At 44.6% G+C, this 25,123-nt stretch overlaps 1 protein-coding gene across 1 annotated transcript in view; it reads right to left on the reverse strand.

Annotated features, from left to right (window-relative positions):
• Positions 1-25,123, reverse strand: part of LOC104985211 (CUB and sushi domain-containing protein 1) — a 559,353-nt gene that overhangs the window by 86,002 nt on the left and 448,228 nt on the right. The window contains exons 51-59 of the mRNA XM_010835275.1: positions 23,175-23,348; positions 22,543-22,716; positions 20,967-21,040; positions 18,866-18,977; positions 16,214-16,393; positions 11,228-11,272; positions 7,867-8,025; positions 4,914-5,026; positions 4,082-4,169 (exon numbers count right to left, since the gene is read on the reverse strand). Of these exons, the coding sequence (XP_010833577.1) occupies positions 4,082-4,169; positions 4,914-5,026; positions 7,867-8,025; positions 11,228-11,272; positions 16,214-16,393; positions 18,866-18,977; positions 20,967-21,040; positions 22,543-22,716; positions 23,175-23,348 (1,119 nt within the window). The remainder of the gene's footprint in view (positions 1-4,081; positions 4,170-4,913; positions 5,027-7,866; positions 8,026-11,227; positions 11,273-16,213; positions 16,394-18,865; positions 18,978-20,966; positions 21,041-22,542; positions 22,717-23,174; positions 23,349-25,123) is intronic.

Below are 25,123 nucleotides of genomic sequence, written 5' to 3' on the forward strand. Positions count from 1 at the left end.
AGTGGAGGTGATGGAATTCCAGTTGAGCTATTTCAAATCCTAAAAGATGATGCTGTGCAAGTGCTGCACTCGATATGCCAGCAAATTTGGAAAACTCAGCAATGGCCACAGGACTGGAAAAGGTCAGTTTTCATTCCAATCCGAAAGGTAATGCCAAAGAATGCTCAAACTACTGCACAACTGCATTCATCTCACGTGCTAGCAAAGTAATGCTCAAAATTCTGCAAGTCAGACTTCAATAGTATGTGAACCATGAACGTCCAGATGTTGAAGCTGGATTTAGAAAAGGCAGAGGAACCAGAGATGAAATGGCCAACATCCACTGGATCATCAAAAAAGCAAGAGAGTTCCAGAAAAACATCTACTTCTGCTTTATTGACTACACCAAAGCCTGTGACTATGTGGATCACAACAAACTGTGGAAAATGAATACCAGACCACCTGACCTGTCTCCTGAGAAATCTGTATGCAGGTCAAGAAGCAACAGTTAGAACTGGACATGGAACAACAGACTGGTTCCAAATAGGAAAAGGAGTAAGTCAAGGCTATATTTTGTCACCCTGCTTATTTAACTTATATGCAGAGTACATCATGCGAAATGCCAGGCTGGATGAAGTACAAGCTGGAATCAAGATTGCTGGGAGAAACATCAATAACCTCAGATATGCAGATGACACCACCCTAATGGCAGAAAGCGAAGAACCAAAGAGCCTCTTGATGAAAGTAAAAGAGGAGTATGAAAAAGTTGGCTTAAAACCCAACATTCAGAAAACTAAGATCATGGCATCTGGTCCCATCATGGCAAGTAGATGGGAAAACAATGGAAACAGTGAGAGACTTTATTTTTGGGGGGCTCCAAAATCTCTGCAGATGGTGACTGCAGCTATGAAATTCAAAGACGTTTGCTCCTTGGAAGAAAAGCTATGACCAACCAAGGCAGCATATTATAAAGCAGAGACATTACTTCACCAACAAAGGTCCGTCTAGTCAAAGCTATGGTTTTTCCAGTAGTCATGTATGGATGTGAGCGGTGGATCACAAAGAAAGCTGAGCATTGAAGAATTGATGCTTTTGAACTGTGGTGTTGGAGAAGACTCTTGAGAGTCCCTTGGACTGCAAGGAGATCCAACCAGTCCATCCTAAAGGAAATCAGTCCTGAATATTCATTGGAAGGACTGATGCTGAAACTGAAACTCCAATACTTTGGCCACCTGATGTGAAAAACTAACTCATTAGAAAAGACCCTGATGCTGGGAAAGATTGAGGGCTGGAGGAGAAGGGGATGAGATAGTTGGATGGCATCACCTACTTGATGGACATGAGTTTGAGTAAACTCTGGGAGCTGGTGATGGACAGGGAAGCCTGGCATGCTGCAGTCCATGGGGTCGCAAAGAGTCAGACATGACTAAGCAACCAAACTGAACTGAAATGTGTACTATTTAGCAATAGGGTTTATATATTCTGGATACATGTGTCTGAGTAGATACATGGCTTGTACTTTCTCCCATTCTGATTGGGGGGGTGTAATAGGGGGGCTAGATTTTCTTAATATTTATTTTCATTTGGTTGACCGTTCCACATCTTAGTTGCGGCATGCAGTATCTAGTTCCCTGACCAGGGATCAAACCTGGGCCCCCACTGGAGAATGGAGTCTTAGCCACTGGACCACTAGGGAGGTCCTTGGGGCTTCGATTTTAATGGGGAAACCAATTTATTTTTGTTTCTTACACAATTTTTGCATTAGAGATGCCTTTCAAACTAACTTGCTTTAGTATCCATTTCGGAGAAGGCAATGGCACCCCACTCCAGTAATTTTGCCTAGAAAATCCCATGGATGGAGGAGCCTGGTATGCTGCAGTCCATGGGGTCATTAGAGTCAGACACGACTGAGCGACTTCACTTTCACTTTTCACTTTCATGCAATGGAGAAGGAAATGGCAACCCACTCCAGTGTTCTTGCCTGGAGAATCACAGGGACGGGGAAGCCTGGTGGGCTGCTGTCTACGGGGTTCCACAGAGTCAGACATGACTGAAGTGATGCAGCAGCAGTATCCATTTAAAGATAATCACTTTTTTTTTTTTAATTTATCTACTGACTGGAGACAATTAAGAGGTTGCTTATTTTTATCCATAAAAATAGAGTGTAGCCATAACTCTGAAATGAATGGCTGTTGTTGAAACATTACTTACACATAGACTTTTCCTCATTAGTTGAATGGGAGACTTGCTTGTGATTCACATTATTTTGTGAGCCAAATTGTTTTTCCTGACAATAAGCTCATCATCACATGAGAAGATCACTTGTTAAAGCAAGCTGTTCTTTTGTTAGATTAAAAAGAAATGGGGCAGTGCAAAAAAATTCTCAACAGCAAAGTGATGATTCTGGTTAGGCTGACTAGATCAGTAAACTCTGCCATCCACGGAGTATTGTGCACGGCTCGCTGGGGTGTCCTTAGACGGAATTACTAGAGCATGTGCCTCGGAGAAAGGAGGGCAGATAACCACAGGGTTTGGCTCAGAGCAAGAGAAAACTTCACCATCATTAGTGCTGGCCTATTTTCATTATCTCAAAATAATGTGACCCCATTGAAAGCTCCATCTCAGCCATGGCTGACATTGTAATTTAAAGCTCTTCTATGTAAAAGTTCTTAATTTGGAAAGGTGGGTTTAGAGTATTGTATTATTAATTGTATAATTAATTGTATGATCCCTTTTGGTCAAGTTTTTTTTTTTTTTTCCAGGCATGATATTATACAGTTTGATATATATTTCCTTTAGAATCCCTCAGGATGCTGATAAAGGCTTTATGAAATGAGCACATCAGTGACAACCATCACCGAATACTACACTCATGTTCCTCTGAAAGACTGCTTGGCATCAAATCCTACACAGTGGAACTCCTCTATGTACAATTAATACGTTAGGAGCATTCTGTAAGTAAAGTAGAAAGTAGCTGATAGTAACATGGCACTCATCTCATTATAAAAATTGCCTCTTCTCATCTTTGTTAGCAGCAACATGAGTAAGGACGTGTGTGAGAAGAGCTTTAGCACAAAGCAAACCCTCATGTTGACTCAATCTTCCCAGAAACCGGGAACTGACTCTCTACTGAGATTTCAGATGACGAAATAGGCTCCAGAGTGTTGTAATTCCTCCTGGATCACAGAACTAGCAAGTGGATGAGGTAAGCTGCACATCTAGTAGTTTTTTTCATACATTTTTCTTGTCTAATTACTAAGATATACATCAAGTACTTGAGAAAGACATAAAGAAGGCAGGCAGGCAGATTTGTCCCTTCTATCTAGAGCAAACTTCTTTCTCATATATATAAGTCACAAACACCATTCCACATCAATATGTAATCTTTGTTCTCTAATGACATATATTGAATTAAACTGTCTTACATTTAATATAACACATTGCATAAGATTGATGTAAGAAGCAATTCATTTATGATATATGTGTGAGATATGCAGGTTATTTCTAATTTCAACTATTAAGAATAGTCCTGCTGTACACATACCTGAATATGCAAAAAATCATGGTCACACTTGTCTGATTAAAAATCTTAGAGATAGAATTTTTTATAAAAGATTATTGTCAAATTATAGACATCTACTCACACACTCACCAAAAATGAACACCCAAGTGCCTTTTCCTAGTCCACACCAAATCTGACATTCTCATAGCTGAACATGATCTATCTTTGTTACCATAATACATATTTTTCAAGTTAATATCTTTTCATAGTTTATTGGCCATTTTAAATTACTCTTTCTTAATGATATTCTTAGGGTAATATAGTGTGTTTATTCTTTGAATTTCCATTTTGCTTTCTTCCCATATTTCAAAGTATTTCTTTGTATATTAAAGATATTCTGTGTCTGGCATATTTTTGCCAGCTGATATTTCCTGTTTTGCTTGCTGAGAAGGAAGATTTTTTCATCCAGTTGTAAAATATGTGTCTCTCCTGTTATTTTTGTTTTCGTTTCTTTCCAGTCACATTTTCTATTGCATTCAGCTCAGTCACCTGCAGACCACCCTGATATTTGATTTGAAAAATCATGTAAGTGCAGCATACCTTGCCTTTCCAGCTTGAATTTCCCAAAGTCTTTTCCGTGTATGTCACCTTGAAAAGTAAACCCTCCTCTTTCAAGTCCGGATGATACCTGATACACGTGAAAAGGAAGAAAACAACAAAAATTAATCATAACCTCTTCTTGTATCATAGTATAAATATTATTTCTCCTATTTAAACATTAATGGTTAGTTATTTTAAACATTTGTTATTCCTTTGAGATTCCCATTTATAGTTAAAATTGAGAAATACAGATATGAACTTTCAACTACCAAACTCTGTCTAATTTTGATGTCCAAAACAGTAGTAAAATTTACACCTTATTTATATGTTTAGTATCCTTGGTAAGGGGGACACACATACGAATCACCTCCGAGCCTGCATTATGTAAAACTCACTGTGTCACAGCTGCTGTCTCCTGTGTATCACGTGAGGCCCTTTACACTGGAGTTTGATGATGAATTAGTGCAGAAGCATTGGATTAACTTGTGAAAGAGACCATGAAGGGGCACCAGGGTCTCTCTTGGCACGTGCAGGGTGGTTACTGTGGCTTTGGGGAAAGTCTGGCTCCGCTGTCACAGTGGGGTGTGGTCTGCACCTAAGCTCTTGTGTGTCTGACAGGAGCAGCCTGTCGCTCCGGGCCGGTTCCTTTCTGGTCTCAGAGACAGCTTTCTTCCATCAGATGATGAAGGGGTGATACTGCTGCAAGGCCCGGGCGAGGGCCCTGAGTTTTCAGGGTGCAGACAGGACCCAGGTCATCTTGGAAGGAATCCCCGTTGGTGCCCCCAACTCTGTGCAGACATGATGATTAGAAAACCCTCCAGGAAGTACTCACATAACCATCCAGTCCCCAGTTGTCATTCTCAAAGTTGCTGACGAAAATATCCACTGGACCTTTTATCTGAAAAGCTTTCAGAAGTAAGTGGGCCTCCTCCTTCTTGTAAACACCTAGGAAAGGAGCATGGGTTATTCTTACATCGCAGAAATGCTTATGGTCAGGAAGGTAGGCACTTGGCCCATTTATGTGGAATATGATATAGAGAGGATAGTGTTTTCAATAACAGCGATTAGTGTTTCTATTTTTAAAGTTTAGCTGTAGTCCTCCTTTTTCCCTAAAAATCACGTCTTATTGAAGTCATTGTCTGTCTCGAGTAAGTATTGTCTACTTCACATAATTCAACATCTTTATCCCACAGGAGGAAAAAAAGTAATATACATTCACTTATATTAAGTTTTTAAAATTCATCATTTTTATTCCGTTTGTACTCACTTCTGAGGACAGGGGTATGTATTACAGAAAAGAATAAGATACAAGACCTAGGGGATTAAACTACTGTGTATGAAATAAACAAGCTAGAAAGATATATTGTATATTACAGGTAATATACCAGATATTTTACAATAACTTTAAATGGAGACTAATCTACAAAAATATTGAATCACTAAAAAAATGATGTCTTGATAAAAACAGCTATGCTGAACGGACACGTGGAGAGTTTGTACACAATTCTTACAAAATTTCAGCGTGGGAAAATGTAACTATTTCTAAATCAATTAAGAAAAAAAGAGAGAGACCATAAAAATAGCCCCAAATATAGCTACTTATATAGATGAACTGTGCTTATTAAAATGAAATGAACAGCTTCATGGACAAAGGTCCACTGAATGACTGCTGAATGGTTTCATCCAGGGCATCCGGATGTGTATTGGGGATGTGGGGGGATGTGCCCGCAGCTATGGCTAGTTCCCTACCCAAAGGAGGAACCAAATGAATAAGTAAACAAAGAAATGACCAGATATTAAATAATAATAATAATGAACCCAAAAGCCTTCTGTGCAGAGAGACAGGCTCAAGGGAAGGTCACACTGTTTCAGGAACGCCAGCAGTTAATTCCCACTTTCTCTCATTAGAGAAACAGACCTCTAAAAACATTGCAGGAAGACTGTCCACTGGCCAGTCACACAAGAGGAATGGAACCCATGGACAATAAAGACCCATGGATGGGGAGGACCACCTAACGAGTTGACTCTGGGCTGCTGTCCATCGCCACCATCAGCAGCTCTGTGTTCTTCGCACACAGTTTGTGGAACCCCACTTCCACAAACTCTTAGTAAAGATATATATATATATGTATTCAGGAGATTTTTATGGTGTTTAAATTACAGCACCCCATAGGACGCCAGGTCCTGGCTGACTTTCCAGGAGCATGACTTGTCCTTCCTCTTGTTTGCTTCTTCGCAATCAGACTGTACACAGCGGGTGGACTTCTGTCTAGCCACTGGGCCTCAGTCTGAACAACTCTTGATACAAACTTTTCTCCAGATCCAAACCTAACTGCATCAAAGTCACACTGGAGAACATTTCCTTTGGGAAAAAAGTCCAAACTCCATGAAGAAAAATATTATCCAAAGGACCTGGGTGAGCCTAAGAAATCTGAATATTTTACAAAGTCTCAGTTATTCTGATCCAGGACTAGATTTGAGATCCCAGTCTATCTATTTATACATTCACAGGGTCAAGGTGCAACGCAATTTCGGGGACCCTAGATCATGAATTCATAAATAGGTACCTGTTAAAAATCTGTGAGTATGGATTATTTTTCTTTTCCTAAATCCAGAGTGTGTGCACTGTTTTTAGGTGTTTTCCCAGGGCTTCCCTGGTGGCTCAGATGGTAAAGAATCTGCCTGCAATGCAGGAGACCTACATTTGATCCCTGGGTTGGGAAGATCCCCTGGAGGAGGGCATGGCAACCCACTGCAGTATTCTTGCCTGAAGAATCCCCATGGACAGAGGAGCCTGGCAGGCCAAGGTCCATGGGGTCACAGAGTCGGACACAACGCAGTGACTAAGCACAACGCAGCAAAAGCCAGGGGAGCAGGGAAGTGAGACGTGAGGGATGGAGGAGTCCCGAGCGGCTCTCATACTTTGTGGGGTGAACCGTGTGTGTGTCTGGTCATCAGTGACATGTGGGTGCCCCTCGGGGGCCCTTTATGTTCAGAACCCAGGCTGGGACTTGTGGATAACTCAGTCTGAACCCTTTGGAAGTTGGTCGATAAAAAAGGATACACCGTTATAAGTGAGATAATTTGGAAAGAAAAAAAGGCAGTAGGTTCAGTCTCAAGGTGATTCTGTGTCCTGTGGGTTGATGCTCTCAACCCACGTGGGCTGGAGATTCTAATCACTGAGATCCTGACCGCAGAGCTCAAATCCTACTCCTGCCCTGTCACTTAGGAAGGCCGCTTAGTTTTCCTGGGTATCTCTTTTTCTTTAACCAGTAAAAAAAGAAAAAAAAAAAAGAAGTGTTTAATAATAATACTTAAATCACAAGATTGATACAAGAAGGAAATGAACAATATATATATAAAGCACTTAAAAGTGTCTCTTGCTTAAAAATAAACCAGAGTTGGTTCTTTTCTTTTTAATTGTTTTTTTAAACTGAGACACATCAATAAAAGCTCACCAGGAGCAAATAAGTTTTAAAGAATGACAGCAAGGGTATATCAAAACTGTGAATTTTGAAGATGTGACTATCTGGACATTAATCTTAAATCTTTGATGTAACATGATCTGTGTGTAATCTGGAGAAAATTAATTTGCTTTTCTGTACTGGTTTTGTAACCTTTTAAATGAGGAAACAGCACCATCCTGCCCCAGTCACTGAGATGACCTAGTGAGAGGCAGCAGGTGCAAAGCCCAAGTAACATCAGCCAGCACTTGGCCCGTGTTGGTGCCCCCTTTGCCAGAAGACTGATGGAGGGTCTGGTGAGGGAGCTCCCTGGGTACCTACCTGTCAACTTCAGCTCCCCCTGGGAGTCAGTGAATGTCGCATTCACTTTGCTGCTAGTTGCATTGAACCAATCGACAGTTAGGGTCGCAGGCTGTCTTTTCCCTAAATATTCGTAATATCCCTTCCACACCGAATGGATGAAAAACACATCTGAAGGAACTGTGGGGGGAAAAAACAGACAAATGTTAGCACACACAGAACAGTTACATTAGACGTTTTACTACACAGAAGGCATAGCATTGCTCATTAAGACGGCACAACAGTGGCGATGGTGATGACGAAGAAGACCTGTCTCCATGTCCCTTCACAGCAGGTTTGTAAGAGTCAGGTGAGCCGGGTGGGAGCAGGCAGGTTACTGTGACATGCAGTCATCTGTCACTGGGGTGGATGCCAGTGCACCTGTGTTACCAGATCCACAAGGGCCAGCGTGTGTGGTGAACTGGGACTGCAGACACTAGGTAAGGTCTCATCAGCCAGGCTGAGCTGGAAATCACTACTGCCGTGTCACTGACTATCCGAGTGCACTTGCTGTGGGAAGACTTAGGAGGCTCAGAGGAACTGACATCTGCCAGGGCCCTTCTGCCCTCAGAAAGCCTGCACTTCACAGCACCACTTTGACTGCACAGACCCGGCTTATGGAAACAAAGATGCTTTATTTCCCAAGATCTTTATTTTGTAAGTAAAGCCAATCTCTCATCTAGCTCTTCTGCCCTACTCTAATCCCCCTGATGAGAAATAGTCCAGAATTGGTAAGAAAGCTAGACTAAATGATGTCAAAAACCAAAGGCAAACTGTCTTCTTAAAATATTACAATTCATCTGGGACAGGAATTCTTACAAAGATTATTGAGCTATTCTGTCTTTTCAGTGGTTATAAACAAATTAAAACTTTTCACATTTCTGCTAATAAATAAGTCTAAAATCCTGCTATTTTTACAGTATTGCTATAACATTTTACAGGGGCATTGATGTAAATATGCATCAGTGAATCCACTACATTTCTCTCTGCTCTGTCTCATGACACGTGTAAATCGTTTAATTGGACAACATCCGCCGTGAGTGGGACTGGTCACAAGGTACTTTTGGACTTCCTAGGTATAAGTCCGGTACTCTTGCCTGGAAAACCTCATGGATGGAGGAGCCTGGTAGGCTGTAGTCCATGAGGTCGCTAAGAGTCGGACACGACTGAGCAACTTCACTTTGACTTTTCACTTTCATGCATTGGAGAAGGAAATGGCAACCCCCTCCAGTGTTCTTGCCTGGAGAATCCCAGGGACGGGGGAGCCTGGTGGGCTACCGTCTCTGAGGTCGCACAGAGTCGGACATGACTGAAGCAACTTAGCAGCAGCAGCAGCAGGTATAAAGAAAGATGCTGGTCTCCCTAAATGTGTTTTTAGCAAACGCACTTATGGCCACAGTGTGGTGAGGACAAAGCACAGAGTCCCTGGTTGTGCTTTTCTTTCCGGCTCCACTGGACGTTTGCCTGTTTTCCCAGACAGGCTGACCCTACAAGACGTCTCCCGACAACAGAACAATGTCAGCACTTGCTGGGGCTTTGATGGACCCAACTTCCTAATAGTAATAGTTTTAAAACTCAAGTTTGAAGCAAGGACTTGACACAGGCCTCTAACACAGATGCTGATTGATCAGGACACTGAGCAGGCCCGTCATCAGCAGTATCACCAAGGCCCACTTTTCATCAGCAAGCCCGAGATGCCTCGTTTTCCTTTTCTTTTTTTTTTAATTTTTATTAAAAAAATTTTTTTTAAATATAAATTTATTTATTTTAATTGGAGGTTAATTACTTTACAATATTGTATTGGTTTTGCCATACATCAACATGAATCCACCACAGGTATACACGTGTTCCCCATCTTGAACAGTATCCAGATCACTTTCCCTAGTTGGAAGGGGCACACCCAGTGGAAGCCGTGAATGTGCCGAGGTCCTCTTGGCGGGTCGCACACCCATTGGCAGGTCGGGTGGGCCAGCTGGGCTGGGCACCAGGAGAAGCAGCAGGTCAGCGGGGAAGCTCCGACTATGCTCAGCTGCAACCACTGGGGACATGGAGGATCCTTTTGGGTCCTTGTCCTCTGACCTGTTGCTGGTGGTTTGCAGTGTAATGTAACCACCACAGTGGAGGTGCTAGACTGTGTGCCTATACAAAGAAGCCGTTTCATCAGTGCTTCCCTTCAGAGAGGACAGGGCACATTGAGGTAGAGTCTGCAGCACTATAGCTGATTCATACTGTTGTTTGGTAGAAACCAATGCAATATTGTAAAGCAATTATCCTTCAATTAAAAATAAATTTAAAAAGCTTGCAGATTTGTCATTGATCTTGACAGAATCAGCAAACAGAACACACCACCACCATCCACTGTGTTTCCTTCAATCAAAGAAAACATTGCCTGGATAGAGCACTGATTTCTGTGTTTGATTTTCAAATAACATTTACATAGAATAGCACAGAAAAACATTTTAAGGTAGGTCTTATACTTCATGGTGTACAATGCATGAATTCCTTTAACCATGTTGGAACTTTTTGCCTCATCTAAGAATTAAATGCAAAACCCAGCAACTGTGACTGAACTTACAGCATTTCACATACTCTCTCCACATTTGACCCTGGAACAGAGTTTATGGCTAAGAAACCAGTGTGAAAACCTGAATACAGAAAACACCAAAAAATGCAACTTACCTAAGTGTTTTCTGTTGTATTTTTTTTTGTTTGTTTGACTTACATTATAACTTGGGGACACACTATATTGTTTAAATATTCTCTAAATTTATAACAGGCCAGGTGATTTGGAGTAACAAACATCTTCATTAGGAAATAAACCTGCACCTTTCCCGTTTGCTACGGCATGCATTAAGCAAGGTATCACACACAACAGAAAGCGAGAATTAAAGTATCAGAGGCAGAGGATGGAGATACTTGGGGAAGGATGCACCCCACAGTTGAACTGCTGGAATGCACAGCTGTCATGAGGAATTGTTTACTGTAGCATCCTCGTGTGGAGGAAAGACGCACAACCCTCTTTATAAGGCTCTCCGTTATACCACATTCTGGCTCAACATCTGATGTCCACTTCTGCCTACAAAATGCCCAAGGTACCTTTTCGTAAAACAGCGTGAGACAATGACAAAGGTTTTCCTTTTAAGTAAAGTATTGTTATTCCATTAACAAACCATGGTTATGAGAGAAACAGGAACCTGTGTGGGCTTGGTGTTTTAAATAACTGAAACTTTAATTTGTTTATGGACTAAAGGAATCAGAAATTTGTTTCTTTGGCTGCACAGAGTATAGTAGAGAACAGATCATCTTATTTGATTTAAATCTGTAACTGTTCTGGTATACAAACCTGGAGTTTTAGTAACTGTTTCATTAACTTCTCTCACTCCTTTACCTACAAGTAAAAAGACAAATTATCACTTTCAAAAAACATTTATTTTTGAATAAGTTTGAAAAAATGTCAAACCGAAGCAATGTTTGTTTCTCCAGATTTCTTGAATGCACAAAATAATATCTTATACATCTCCACTTTAACCCATATATTCACAGCATAACGTCCTTTGCTTTTGTGGGAAAACTGAGTTTCTTAGTGGAAATCAATTTGGATCTGACTTGTGCATTCAGTGTGCTACAACAGAGAGCCTTGTAAAGGAGGGTGTTCATACCCTTTCTCACTCCTCTTTGGGATCTCCTGCCCCCAAGGGAAAGGTAATTTATGAAATTACTTTGTAAAGAGTTACAATCCATCTCAATTTTCCAAGTCCCCACCCTGATCAATGAACTCACGAGTTAGCAGTGAACATCAAAATACTTCCCCTGCAAAATGTTTAATTTGGTCTATCAACTTAGATTTAACTCATAATCTCTTTGATTTCATAGTTTTGTATCAAACTACAAATTACTACTTTTTTAAAAGTATGTATTTGTCTATTTCAGTGAGAGAGAGGAAAGGGAGACATAAGTGACTTAATTCCTAACGTGAATTCAACTGAAGATTTATGAGGGGATTCTGACAGAAAGTTGTTTCTGGGGAATTTTGACGGAAAATAGGGGGATTCCAAGGAAATCCCAAATTCTGAGGGGCAGAAGCAAGTTTCTGAGGGATTGCCAAGGGGCAGAAGGGGTTTCCAGGGGATTCCTGAGGGGCAAAAGGGGGTTTCTGGGTGATTCCCCATCAGCAGATGGTGGTATCTGGGGGATTCCCCACTGAAAGAAGAGGGTTTTTTTTTTTTTTTGCAGGGAAATCTGAGGGGCAGAAGAGAGTTTCTGGAGGAATCCTGAGGGCAGAAGGGGGTTTTCCGGGAATTCCCCACCAACAGAAGGTGGTTTACTTGGGGATTCCCCACCAGCAGAGGATGGTTTCTGGGGATTGCCCACGAATAGAAGGGAGTTTTCAGGAGGATTCCCCACAGGCAGAGGGTTTCCAGGGGATTTTCCAGCAGTGGAAGGTGGTGTCCAGGGTATTTTCCGAGGACAGAAGGGGGTTTCCCCCAGGGAATCCTGAGGGCAGAAGGTAGTAAGTATCCAGGGGAATCCTGAGGGGCAGAAAGGTATTCTGGCTGGGGGAATCCTGAGGGCAGAAAGTGATTTCCGGGGAATTCACCACCAGCGGAAGGTGGTTTCAGGGGATTCCTCACTGACTGAGGTGGTTCCCAGGGGAATCCTGAGGGCAGAAGGGCATTTTTGGTGGAATCCTGAGGGTAGAAGGGGGTTTCTGGTGAAATCTGAGGGCAAAAAAGGTTTCTGGGGGATTCCTGAGGGCAGAAGGCGGGTTCTGGGGGATTCTGAGGGCAGAAGGGGATTTCTGGTGTAATCCTGAGGGCAGATGGGGGTTTCTTGTGGAATCTTGAGGGCAGAAGGGGGTTTTCAGGGGAATCATGTGGGCAGAAGGGGGTTCCGATGGAATCCTGAGGGCAGAATGTGGTTTCCAGGGGAATCCTGAGGGCAGAATGTGGTTTCCAGGGGAATCCTGAGGGCCGAATCGGGTTCTGGTGGAATCCTGAGGGCAGAAAGGGGTTCAGGTGGCATCCTGAAGGCAGAAGGTGGTTTCCAGTGGGAATCTTGAGGGCAGAATTGGGTTCTGGTAGAATCCTGAGGGCAGAAGGTGGTTTCCAGTGGGAATCTTGAGGGCAGAATTGGGTTCTGATGGAATCCTGAGGGCAGAAGGGGGTTCTGGTAGAATCCTGAGGGCAGAAGGGGTTCAACAGTGGAATCCTGAGGGCAGAAGCGTGTTCTGGTGGAATCCTGAGGGCTGAAGGGGGTTTCTGGTAGAGTGCTGAGGGCTCATTGGGGTTCTGGGGTGGAATCCTGAGGGCAGAATGTGGTGTCCAGGGGAATCCTGAGGGGTAGCATGGGGTTTCCGGGGCAATCCTGAGGGCAGAAGTGGATTTCTGGTAGAGTTCTGAGGGCAGAACGGTGTTCTGGTGGAATCCTGAAGGCAGAAGAGGGTTTCTGGTGGAATCCTGAGGGCAGACTGCTGTTTCCATGGTAATAATGTGGGCATAAGTAGGTTCTGGTGGAATCCTGAGGGCAGAAAGGGGTTTCTGGTAAAATTCTGAGGGCTGAAGGGGGTTCTGGGGTAGAATCCTGAGGCTTGAAGGGGTTTCTAGGGGAATTCTGAGGGCAGAAGGCAATTCTGGTGGAATCCTGAGGGCTGAAGGGGGTTCTGGAGTGGAATCCTGAGGGCAGAAAGTGGTTTCCAGGGGAATCCTGTGGGTAGAAGGGGATTCTAGGGTGGAATCCTGTGGGCAGAAAGTGGTTTCCAGGGGAATCCTGTGGGAAGAAGGGGGTTCTGGTGGAATCCTGAGGGCTGAATGGGGTTCTGGAGTGGAATCCTGAGGGCACAATGTGGTTTCCAGGGGGATCCTGTGGGAAGAAGGGGGTTCTGGGATGGAATCCTGAGAGCAGAATGTGATTTCCACGGGAATCCTGAGGGGTAGTATGGGGTTTCCAGGGCAGTTCTGAGGGCACAAGTGGATTTCTGTTGGAATCCTGAGGGCAGAAGGGGATTTCTGGTGGAATCCTCAGGGCTGAAGAGGGTTCTGTTTGAATCCTGAGGGCAGAAGGGGTTTCTAGGTGAATTCTGAGGGCAGAAGGGGATTCTGTTGGAATCCTGAGGGCTGAAGGGGTTTCTGTTCGAATCCTGAGGGCTGAAGGGGATTCTGGGGGACTCCTGACTGCAGAAGGAGATTTCTGGCAGAATCCTGAGGGCAGAATTTGCTTTCCAGGGAAATCCTGATGGGCAGTAGGGGGTTTCTGGGGGAATCCTGAGGACAGAAGGGGATTTCCAGTGGAATCCTGAGGACACAAAGGGGTTCTGGTGGAATCCTGAGGGCAGAAGGGGGTTCTGGGGTGGAATCCTGAGGGTAGAATATGGTTTCCAGGGGAATCCTGTGGGCAGAAGGGGGTTCTGGTGGTGGAATGCTGAGGGCAGAATGTGGTTTCCAGAGGTATCCTGAGGGGGTAGTATGGGGTTTCCAGGGCAGTTCTGAGGGCACAAGTGGATTTCTGTTGGAATCCTGAGGGCAGAAGGGGGTTCTGGTGGAATCCTGAGGGCAGAAAGGGTTTTCTGGTAGAGTTCTGAGGGATGAAGCGGGTTCTGTTGGAATCCTGAGGGAAGAAGGGGGTTTCTGGGACAATCTTGAGGTCAGAAGGGGGTTTCCAGGGGAATCCTGAGGGAAGAAGGAGTTCTCGGGTGGAATCCTGAGGGAATGTGTGGTTTCTAGGGGAACTCTGAGGGCAAAAGGGAGTTTCCGGGGGAATCCTGAGGGTGGAAGGGGGTTTCCAGGTGAATCCTGAGGGCAGAAGGGTGTTTCTGGGGGAATCCTGAGGGCCGAAGAGGATTTCTTGTGGAATCCTGAGGGCAGAAGGGGGTTCTGGGGGAATCCTAAGGGCAGAAGGGGGTTCTGGGGTAGAATCTTGAGGGAAGAAGGGGTTTCTAGGGGAATTCTGAAGGCAGAAGGGGATTTCTGGTAGAATCCTGAGGGGCAGTAGGGGGTTCCAGGGAATCCTGGGGGCACAAAGGGGTTCTGGTGGAATCCTGTGGGCAGAAGGGGGTTCTGGTGGTGGAATCCTGAGGGAAGAATATGGTTTCCAGGGGAATCCTGGGGGCACAAAGGGGTTCTGGTGGAATCCTGAGGGCAGAAGGGGGTTCTGGTGGTAGAATCCTGAGGGCAGAGTATGGTTTCCAGGGGAATCCTGAGAGGTAGTAGGGGGTTTCCAGGGCCATCCTGAGGGCGGAAGGGGTTTTCTGTTGGAATCCTGAGGGCAGAAGGGGGTTTCTGGTGGAATCCTGAGGGCAGAAGGGGTTCTGGGCTGGAATCCAGAGGGCAGAAATGTGTTTCTGGTGGAATTCTGAGGGCAGAAGGTGGTTTCTGGTGGAATCCTGAGGGCAGAAGTGGTTTTTAGGGGAATCCTGAGGGCTGAAGGGGGTTCTAGGCTGGAACCCTGAGGGCAGAAATGGGTTTCTGGTGGAATTCTGAGGGCAGAAGGGGGTTTCTGGTGGAATCCTGAGGGCAGAAGGGGTTTTCCAGTGGACACCTGAGGGCAGAAGGGGTTTCTAGAGGGGATCCTGAGGGCAGAAGGGGTTTCTAGAGGGGATCCCGAGGGGCAGGAGGAGGTTTCCTGGGGAATCCTGACTGACAGAGAATTCTTTCTTTCAGAATTGAAAAGTGCTGACTACACATAGGCTCCACGAAGCTCCTCTAAAGGCATGGGCTGTATAAGTGTCATGTCTGTTTCTGTTGCTTTGCCATCATGTCCAGGTGTGGTTGGTGAAGAAGCTGAAGGTGTGTTGCTGTCAGCTCTGACTAGGTGTTACTTTTATATGTAAATACACAACTTTGTGAGTCATTAGTACATCATTCTGGTGTTGTTTTGTAAGTTTAAAAAGTGGAACCAATGTCAAGGACACACAAACTTATATTCTACCACTAAATAGCTGTGGTCTCAAAAATAACAGACCTATGTTATATATTCAACATTGGTGATCTTTGCCCATTTTCATTAAAAAATACATTTTCCAAAGACATACTGTATTTTATTTTCCTTTTAACTCAGTGTGTTTTTCTTTGATTTGATTTGCGAATTTGTGATTTGCAAATAATGAGACCTGCACCTCTCCTTGGCTTGTGCTGCCTCTGCATTCAACACAGACTGCACACATATTCACACACACAGCTCACACACAGCATGCACAGATTTGGGGGGAGGGTGACGGACAGTGCCTCCAAGAGGCTACTACTTGGGCGTCTTCCACCTGGACACGAGCCTGGTGGGCAACTGACACTCATCCTGGTCTGCAGGGACCCACTCTCACTTCTCACCAGTAACTTACTTTTACAGACAGGGGACTTCCCTGTCCATTTCATGTCTGCTTTACATGTCCTGTGCTCAGATCCACCTGCGAGGAAGAATCCCGGATGGCAGGTGTATACCAAGGTGTAGCCAAAGGTGGGGAGGTCAATGGCTCTCACATCTGCATGGGCTGGCGTTTCAGGCTGGCGGCAGGCGTGAGCTGAAATGGGATTTAGTCCATTAGTAAGTCCACTGGAGCCTAAGCATGTGTGTCAAAGGAAATACAGAGAAAGAGATGGAAATGGCTATAAAGTTAGTTTACCATTTAAAATTGAGAATATGGGAGCTTTACAGATCACTGACACTCTGGTCTCTGCAGCTTACAGCACAGCAGAGCCTTGGTGTTGCCAGGTCTCTCTCTTCCTCTCCCTCCACCCCTCCCTCACTCTCTCCTCCTCCTCTGTCTCTGCCTGTCTGTCTGTCTTCTATTTATCATCTGTCTATCATCTGTCTATCTAGTCTCCTTTGCATACATATATATATGTAATTCTGTATAGAAATTTAGAAATCATAGCTTTAAAATAAACACTTCTGACATACTGTTAAGGTAAGTGGGGCCTCCCTGGTGGCTCAGATAGTAAACAGTCTGTTTGCAATGCAGGAGACCCAGGTTCAATCTCTGGGTAAGGACGATCCCCTGGAGAAGGGAATGGCTACTCACTCCAGTATTCTTGCCTAGAGAATTCCATGGACAGAATTGTGTCCATGGACACATGGACATTCAAATTCCATGGACAAGTCAAATGTGGAGCCTGGTGGGCCACAGTCCATGGGGTCACAGAATTGGGTATGACTGAATAACTAACACTAAGATAAATAATATGTTAAATTTCTTAAAAAAGCAGCCCTTTAAATAGACAGATTAATGTGTATTTTAAAATAGGCTTTGATTTTTGTCCAATGCCAACTAGCAAATTTACTGCTCAGTTAAATGAATAAATAATTTTGGCCAAAATCCACTGTGTGTCTAGAAAATTAATTGAAATAGATTCTTTTTTCATTTAAAATATCACTTAAGAATAAATGAGGTTGTAATTGTTTTTGTTTTTTACTTGAGTTGTGTCTGACTCTTGTGACCCCATGGACTGTAGCTTGCCAGGCTCCTCTGTCCATGGGATTTTCCAGGCAAGAATACTGGAGTGGGTTGCCATTCCCTTCCACATGGGTTCTTCCCTACCCCGCAGGATAAAACCTGCGTCTCCTGCATTGGCAGCCAGATTCCCTGCTGAGCCACCAGGGAAGCCCCAAGGTTATTATGTGCTGTGCTGTGTGTGTGCTGTGTTAAATTGCTTGGGTTATGTCCGACTCTTTGGGACCCTATGGACTGTAGCCGCCAGACTTTTTTGTTCATGAGATTCTCCAGCCAAGAATACTGGAGTGGGTTGCCATGCCCTCCTTACAGGGATCTTCCTGACCCAGGGATCAAACCGATGTCACTAACTTATGTCTCCCGCATTGGCAGGTGGGTTCTTTACCACTAATGCCCCCTGGGAAGCCCCGTGCTTGATCTCAAATAAGTTATCATTCTTCATAGAGTACACATTTATATCTCAAATATAGGACTTGGCCAAGTATTATAAAACAAGTTTATATGATTAATGTCACTAATGCAATCTTTTTAAGTATTGTAGTATTTTTCACTTTGACAGACTTTCAAGGTGGTGGTGGTTTAGTCACTAGGTTGACTCTTGTGACCCCATAGACTGTAGCCTGCCAGCCTCCTGTCCATGGGATTTCCCAGGCAAGAATACTGGAGCTGTTTCCATTTCCTTCTCCAAATTTTCAAGGTAATGAAGACCTAATGTTAGCTAGCTCCACACACAGATGCACACACCTATGTGTATATACATACATATACATGCATGTATGTGTGATATCTCTGTATAACATTCACACAGAGGATTCATGTAGAGATTTAGAATAGAGATGATAGCTTTGAAATAAATACTGATACATAAATACACAAAATTCACAACTTACATACTCAGAAGATATTTGTATATAGCTAACCTAGTAAGAGTTAGATACTACCTTGCCCTAGATTGGTAGAGGATGAAAGGCTGATTACTAATTATTACATTTCTCCTAATTCTCATGATTAAATAACAAAACAAAACTTGGTCCTAAGTATTTGAATTATCAATTCATATGGACTCCAAAAAGAATAGTTTAAAGACATGTATTAATACTCTGATGAGTCACATGATCTTTAGTGACCTGAGGTGAACATCCTAGGGGAGCAGTAGCACATGCAGGTTTTCTCTCGGTGAGTGTTGACCAGCGTGTTATTCACTGGTCTTTGGTTAAGGACAGTTTCTCAGGCTTTGGGGCCTGGGTATCACGGAGGTGCCTGGGGACTACAGACTGGGGTCCCCCTGCTCCTCTTCACCCGACCTGCCCCTGGCCCCCAGAGCTCAAATACCGCAGGGGTGTGCAGGATAGCACTCAAGATTCAAACTTCAACCAACTCTGGGTACTGCTGCTGATGGTTCTAGGGAGTCAGACTCTGAGAAATGAGTTTAGGGAATGGAAAGTAAACAAACAAAAATAAGCCTCTCGTTTCTCAGGAAGGTGAATTCTTCCAGCTGCTGGAGAGAGGACAGGCCCTGCCCTTGCACAGGGTCACACTTACGGATGCACTCTGTCTGGATGCCGCTCCACGTCAGGTTCGCCAGGCAAGTTCGAGTTGTAGAGCCTTGGACGTGGTAACCTTTTCGGCACCGGAAAAACACCATACTTCCAACCTGGAGGGGAAAGCCAGCACCAAACTCAGAGGTGACGTGGACACACACTGGAAAACACACTCCAGGGTCAGGTCTGAATCAACGTGTACATGTAAAATGCAGGTTAAAGTGTCAGACACAGTTGTTCTTGTTGTTTAGTTGCTCAGTTGTGTCCAACTGTTTTGTGACCCCATGGACTGCAGCCCGCCAGGCTCCTCTGTCCAAGGTATTTCTCAGACAAGAATACTGGATTAAGCTGCCATTTCCTTCTCCAGGGGATTTTTCCAACTGAGAGATCAAACCCACATCTTGTGCTTGGCAGTGTTAGACACAGTACAGGTTGTTCAATGGATCGTGTGAGGTCTTAGATACAGTGACTCATGATTATTTAGAAGCAGTTTATTTGGGTAAAAAAGTATACATTTTCTCTTTAGTTTTAGCCTTATCTCTCTTTAGTTTGTGATAACTGTTTTTTTCCCCTCTGCTAGTCCTAGTATTCTTGCCTGGAGAATCCCAGGGATGGGGGAGCCCGGTGGGCTGCCAGACGTCTATGGGGTCGCACAGAGTTGGACACGACTGAAGCGACTTAGCAGCAGCAGCAGTCCTATTCTGGGCTTCTCAGGTAGCTTGGCAGTAAAGAATCCACCTGCAATGCAGGAGACCTGGGTTCGATCCCTGGGTTGGGAAGATCCCCTGGAGGAGGAAATGGCAACCCACTCCAGTATTCTTGCCTGGAGAATCCCCATGGACAGAGAAGCCTGGCGGGCTACAGTCCCTAGGGTCGCAAAAGAGTCAGATGTGACTTTGAGACTAAACAAGTCCTATTCTAAGCAATTAGTGTTTGTTAGCAAATTATTTTAGCACTTGGGGGAACTGGCTTGGAGGCTGATAAGGACTCCATCATAGAATCCTCCAGAACTATTCTTCTGATGGTCTCAGTCATCTCTTTAAAAGATGGCATCTGGACTCTAAAATGATTAGTAAATCTTGCCTTGGGTCCAACCTGTTATCCAGGATAGTGTAACTACTCTGTCATAAGGGGAATGGTGGGTTCACCCCTCCCGATTAGCTTCTCACAGCAGATCACAGGACTGCGTCACTGAAAGCAATCGTCATGAAGGTTCACTTACTACAGGCCACATGCAGGCAAGTTAGCGATCACTGAAACCAGGGGTGACCACAACTTGGGTTTCTTATGGTGAGTTAGTGAGAGCATCCACATCTTATATTTTCTGGTATTGCAATATGTTCAGCATATGCCAGAAAACGTTACCTGAAGCTGTAAGGCCACACACGAGACCCTGCACAAAATGTGCTAGATTTAACCTTGGGGGCCTGTGAGGCTGTCCTTGCAGGGTGAACCAAGGCTGTCAGGAAGGAGCCAGTGTGGCATCAGGGCAATCAAATGAGGACAGTTTGCACTTCAGGAAAAAGGAGAAGTGGCGGAAGAAAAGACTTTTATTCTCAATAAATGGGAACAGTAACTTGAAGGTAGTGTGTATATTCAGCTCTGCCTTTCAAAGCCATCTGATCAGAGAACCTGAAGTCACTCAATTACTTAAGATGGTTGAAATATTTTATTTCAAGCTTCTTCAATTTCCATTTTCAGGTATTTCTCTGATATTCGTGTTAATGTACTTTGAAGGCATCTTCTTCTGTTTCTGTCTCTGGAATTTAATGTTATTCACCTATTCTATCTAGTCACCAAGTGGGGTCTTCTTATGTGAATCAGTGGAAAATCACCCTGTTTGAGATTTGTTGTGTCAATTCAGCAGACAGAAAGAAATATGTATGCTTTCAAATAGAAATTCATATACCAATTAATCCTGTGTGAATAAGATACAGTTGTCTCAGTTCTAACAGTTAAAATAATAAGCAGAAATCCTCTTTGAATGGACTATATTTGGGCAAATGTAACATGAGTCAGATATGCTACATAAACATATATATATTTAAGTATCAATTACATTTTAAAATAGAGAAAACCATAGTAAAATAAAAATGGAATACCTCATATCCTCTTGAGCTATTCTGTATTCCAAACTGTGGAGTACCAGGGTCTGGACAGGTGTTATGAGCAGGATCTGAAATTCACACACACAAAAAAAATCAGAACCAGATATGGTTATTACAGGAATTCTAATATTTTTACTAAAAGGCCTTACAAAATTCAGAAAATTGTGTTTTGACAAGTGGGCAAGATGTTTTGCAAGAAAATTAAAAATTAAATTGCTATTTTCATCTTTTTTCTGACTTCTTTAGATGTTAATCGTTAGTGTTTTATCAGACTCTAAATTGCCCTGAATATTATTTTCTATGTCAGAAGAAACACATTCTTTTCCATTCTCTGGTTTAAGTTTTCTCTACTGACATACTGTATTGGTTAGCTAATGATATATATATAGTCTCCAATAATTACATATTATGATCTTTTATTTTTTGTTGATTTAATTAGATACCATCTGATTTGGTCATCTATTATATTACTCTAAACATAAACTAATTTTCCTAAGATTTAAAAATGTGGAATATATTTAATGCTTCAAAATAAAAGCATATGGCAGACCACCAGTGATATTTTTATAAAACACTGTAGTACTTCAGCAATCAGCGAGTGGCTTCAGTATGTCAGCTCTCCAGCTGCTGATGGGAAAACAAAATAGATAACTTCAAAAAAGTGTTTTCAAGAGAAACTAACCTATTGGGGGGAAGAAAAAAATTTTTTTTTAGTTTTTCAGAAACAGCTAAAATAAAGCAATAGTTTTATCCCAATGGCAGTAAACTTTATTTATAAAAAGCAGTGTTTCAAAGAAATTATTGTTGACACTGTATTTTTAAGTAGATATTTACTTTCTTAGAAAACAACCAGGGATAGAAGTCATTCCCTGCTTGCTGCATGTGTGCAGAAGGCCCTCTCCTGCTTGGGGAAGCAGGGTGCGCGGAGCGGCCGGCCCTCACTCATTCAGTCTGCAGGGTGAGGTGGAGGGAGGTTGGGAAGGAGGCACAGAGGGTTCTGGTTCCTGTGTCACTGACGCAGTGACTGTTGACCAGTATAAGTTCCACCTGAACCCTGCCTAAGAGACAGAGATTTAGTCTAAAAATGAAGGGTTTAGGTCATGTAGAGAATCTCTTTTAAGTTGTAAGTTTCACTTCATGTTGGAAGGTCAACAGAGCTCGCGTGACCCTGTAGCCCTTTCAGCCGTGGCTGACAGAGCAGGTGGTTTGCTGGGGAGCAGGGATGGGCTGGGGGAGAGGGTGTCAGGCTCTGAAGTGGGGGGCCCTTCTGGTGCCATGGCAACAGTGAGATCTTCATCAAACTGGTCTTTCCCCTGAAGACCGCGGTTGTCAGCTGACATAGGCAGAGAGGGGGCTGGCAGGGTAAGAGAGTCTAGGAACTGTTTTTAAATGACTTGTCACGTCAGCTCCAGGCTCCGCGGCAGGATTTAAAAGAGGCTGCCATCAGCGTGGCTGGTCAGTGCCTGCACAGAGAATCTCCCAGGAGAGCATCACCTGTGTGCCCACAAACGCTCCAGCTTTAGAATGAAACGCCCTCTGCCCACCCCCAGGGCTGTCTTGCCATCATTACCGATGCAGGTGGGCTGGACGCCACTCCAGGTGCCGTCTGCCTGACAGACTCTCCGGGACGACCCCACCAGGAGGAAGGGGGACTTGCACTGGAAGAAGACTTCAGATCTGTAGGTGAAGATCTTGCCGCTGAGGCGCCCCTCGGCAGGGGTGCCGGGGTCCCCGCAGAACACAGCTAGAGAAGACAACCAGGAGGTCAGTGCACAGTCTGTGCCCCTGGGTCAGGTTAGTCTATTCAGCTTCTCTAACTGCTTCCCATTAAATCCTCCCATTAAGCCCCGGAAGGCTCAGTGGGTAAAGAATCAGCCTGCAGTGCAGGAGATGCAGGTTCAATCCCTGGGTAGGGAATATCCCCTGGAGAAGGAAATGGCAACCCACTCCAGTCTTCTTGCCTAGAGAAGCCCATGGACAGAGGATCCTAGAGGGCTATAGTCTAATGGGTCACAAAGCACATACACGCGTTAAATCCTTAGGAATCAACGATGAAGAAAAGCACAGAATCTGCCCGTGGGCAGCAGGTCTCAAACGTGGAGTCTTTAACCTATTGCACCCTGGCTACAAGTCTGGCAGGCTCTCTTCCTCAGACTGCAGCCTGAGGTTTGTGTGCTGTGGTCTGTGCTCCCGAGGACTTACGCAGGCACTGGGGGACCTCGCCTTTCCAGACCCCTCGGCCTTCGCAGGAGAGGATGGCGGGCTGGGAGAGCTGGAAGCCGTGGGCGCAGCTGTAGCTGATGCTGGCACCCCAGCGGAAGTCCGTTCCTTCTACCTTCCCGTCCTGGACTGGAGGAGGCTGGCCACACATGACGGCTGTCAGAGAACAAACAGGATTCAACATTCTAGAGTTTCCACCACAACACAATGCTCCAAGGCCTCACATTTTAATTTCACCCACGTTGCAAAAGACATCTACAAGGGGCTGAATTTTTTAATAGACAAATTGCTGAAGAAGATAGCAAATCAAAATAATAAAACTTTTCTCTAACATTTCCCCATTAATTTAGATCAAGTCCATAAAAGCAAAGTCAAAACATATCCCACCATAAACGAAGGTGGAGTAGACAAGACAGTCTCAGTCTATAGGACAAAGGAAAGACTGTTGTTCCACTGACGTCTTCGTACAATGGTCACCAGAGGCATATTCAGTCAGAAGCATGGTCCTATGACATGAGTGCGAGCATTTGAATTTATGTAAACAGATGGTAAGAATTTCTTTATCTGAATTTTTTCCTTTATACAAAAGAAAGAAGTGCAAGTCATGAAAGTAAAAATGAAGTCACTCAGTTGTGTCCGACTCTTTGCGACCCTGTGGACTGTAGCCTACCAGGCTCCTCCGTCCATGGGATTTTCCAGGCAAGAGTACTGGAGTGGGTTGCCATTTCCTTCTCCAGAGTCTGTATATAAAGATAGCATATAGTTTCCAAAAGACATACATAGGCTGCTGATGCACTTGCTGAAGAATTGAGCACTAACACTTGCATGGTTAGAGAAGACCCTGTAAGAAACCGCTTTGCCAGGGTTCTGTCACATCCAGGGGCTTCCCAGGAGTGACTTGCCCACTGGTGCTGGTGTCTGCCTGGCCCACTCCAGCCATTATTCTGCGACGCCTGGTCTAAGAGCTCCCTGAAAACCCAAGAGCTCCGAGACTTCACACTGGAGAAGGTTTGCCGCTGACAGTCTGGGCACGGAAGGCGGCGGGAGAGGAGACTCAGCCCTGTTTCCTCACTTGCACTTTCTCACAGGTGCTCACACCTTCTCACATGAGAAAGACACACAGACACAACCACATGTGCACGCCCGGAAGCTGGAAACGGGCCCTCCTCTTGCCATTCTCCTTCTCTCCATCTATCCACTCATTCAACAAAGATTCCTGCAGAACCCCCAAGTGAAGACTGGGGGAACAGTCTATAGACAGGTCGACATCAGGTGACAAGGCCCCCAGGTGGGAACAGTGATGAGTGATGTGGCTCCAGGGAGGAGTGGACAGGGTGGCCAGCAGGAGAAGAGAGAGGTCTCCTCCGTGAGGGCCTGGATGGCTGTGGAAGGATTGTTAATCCACAGACACCAAACAGAGGGACAAGATCTACACAAATGGATCTGAAGTCCAGAGATCAGACGTTCTAGGAATAAGCGCCATGGACACACTCACTGGACTAGAATGCTCCCAACAGGACAGCGTGAGCTGCATTAAACACCTTCTTAGCACCTGCCCCAGAGCTGCACGGTGTTAATAACTGCAGCTGGAAAGAAGGACACGAGAGAGGGCTCCTCACCCTCTGATGGGAGGAAACCAGGATGTGCCAGAATCGCCCAGGCCAGAAGAGGGTAAATGGGCCTTGGGGTGGGGGCTCCTCTGACCTCACAAGACTCGACAGGACGCACCTTCCTCTGAGGTTTCCTGCTGCTCCAGCTCCAGCTCTTCCCCTCTCCCTCGTCTAATGACGATAAGACGACCCTTTCTCCTGTGTGGTCACTGCCGGGCTCCATGCCCTCTCCTGCTCCTGCCCCTCCGGCCCAGCCGAGAAGGCCCACAGCTCCCTTTGGAGCTGGTGGAGACGTTCACCCTGCAGATCTGCCCTGCATCA

Source organism: Bison bison, unplaced genomic scaffold (assembly GCF_000754665.1).
Source record: "Bison bison bison isolate TAMUID 2011002044 unplaced genomic scaffold, Bison_UMD1.0 scf7180017864040, whole genome shotgun sequence".
NCBI lineage: Eukaryota > Metazoa > Chordata > Mammalia > Artiodactyla > Bovidae > Bison > Bison bison.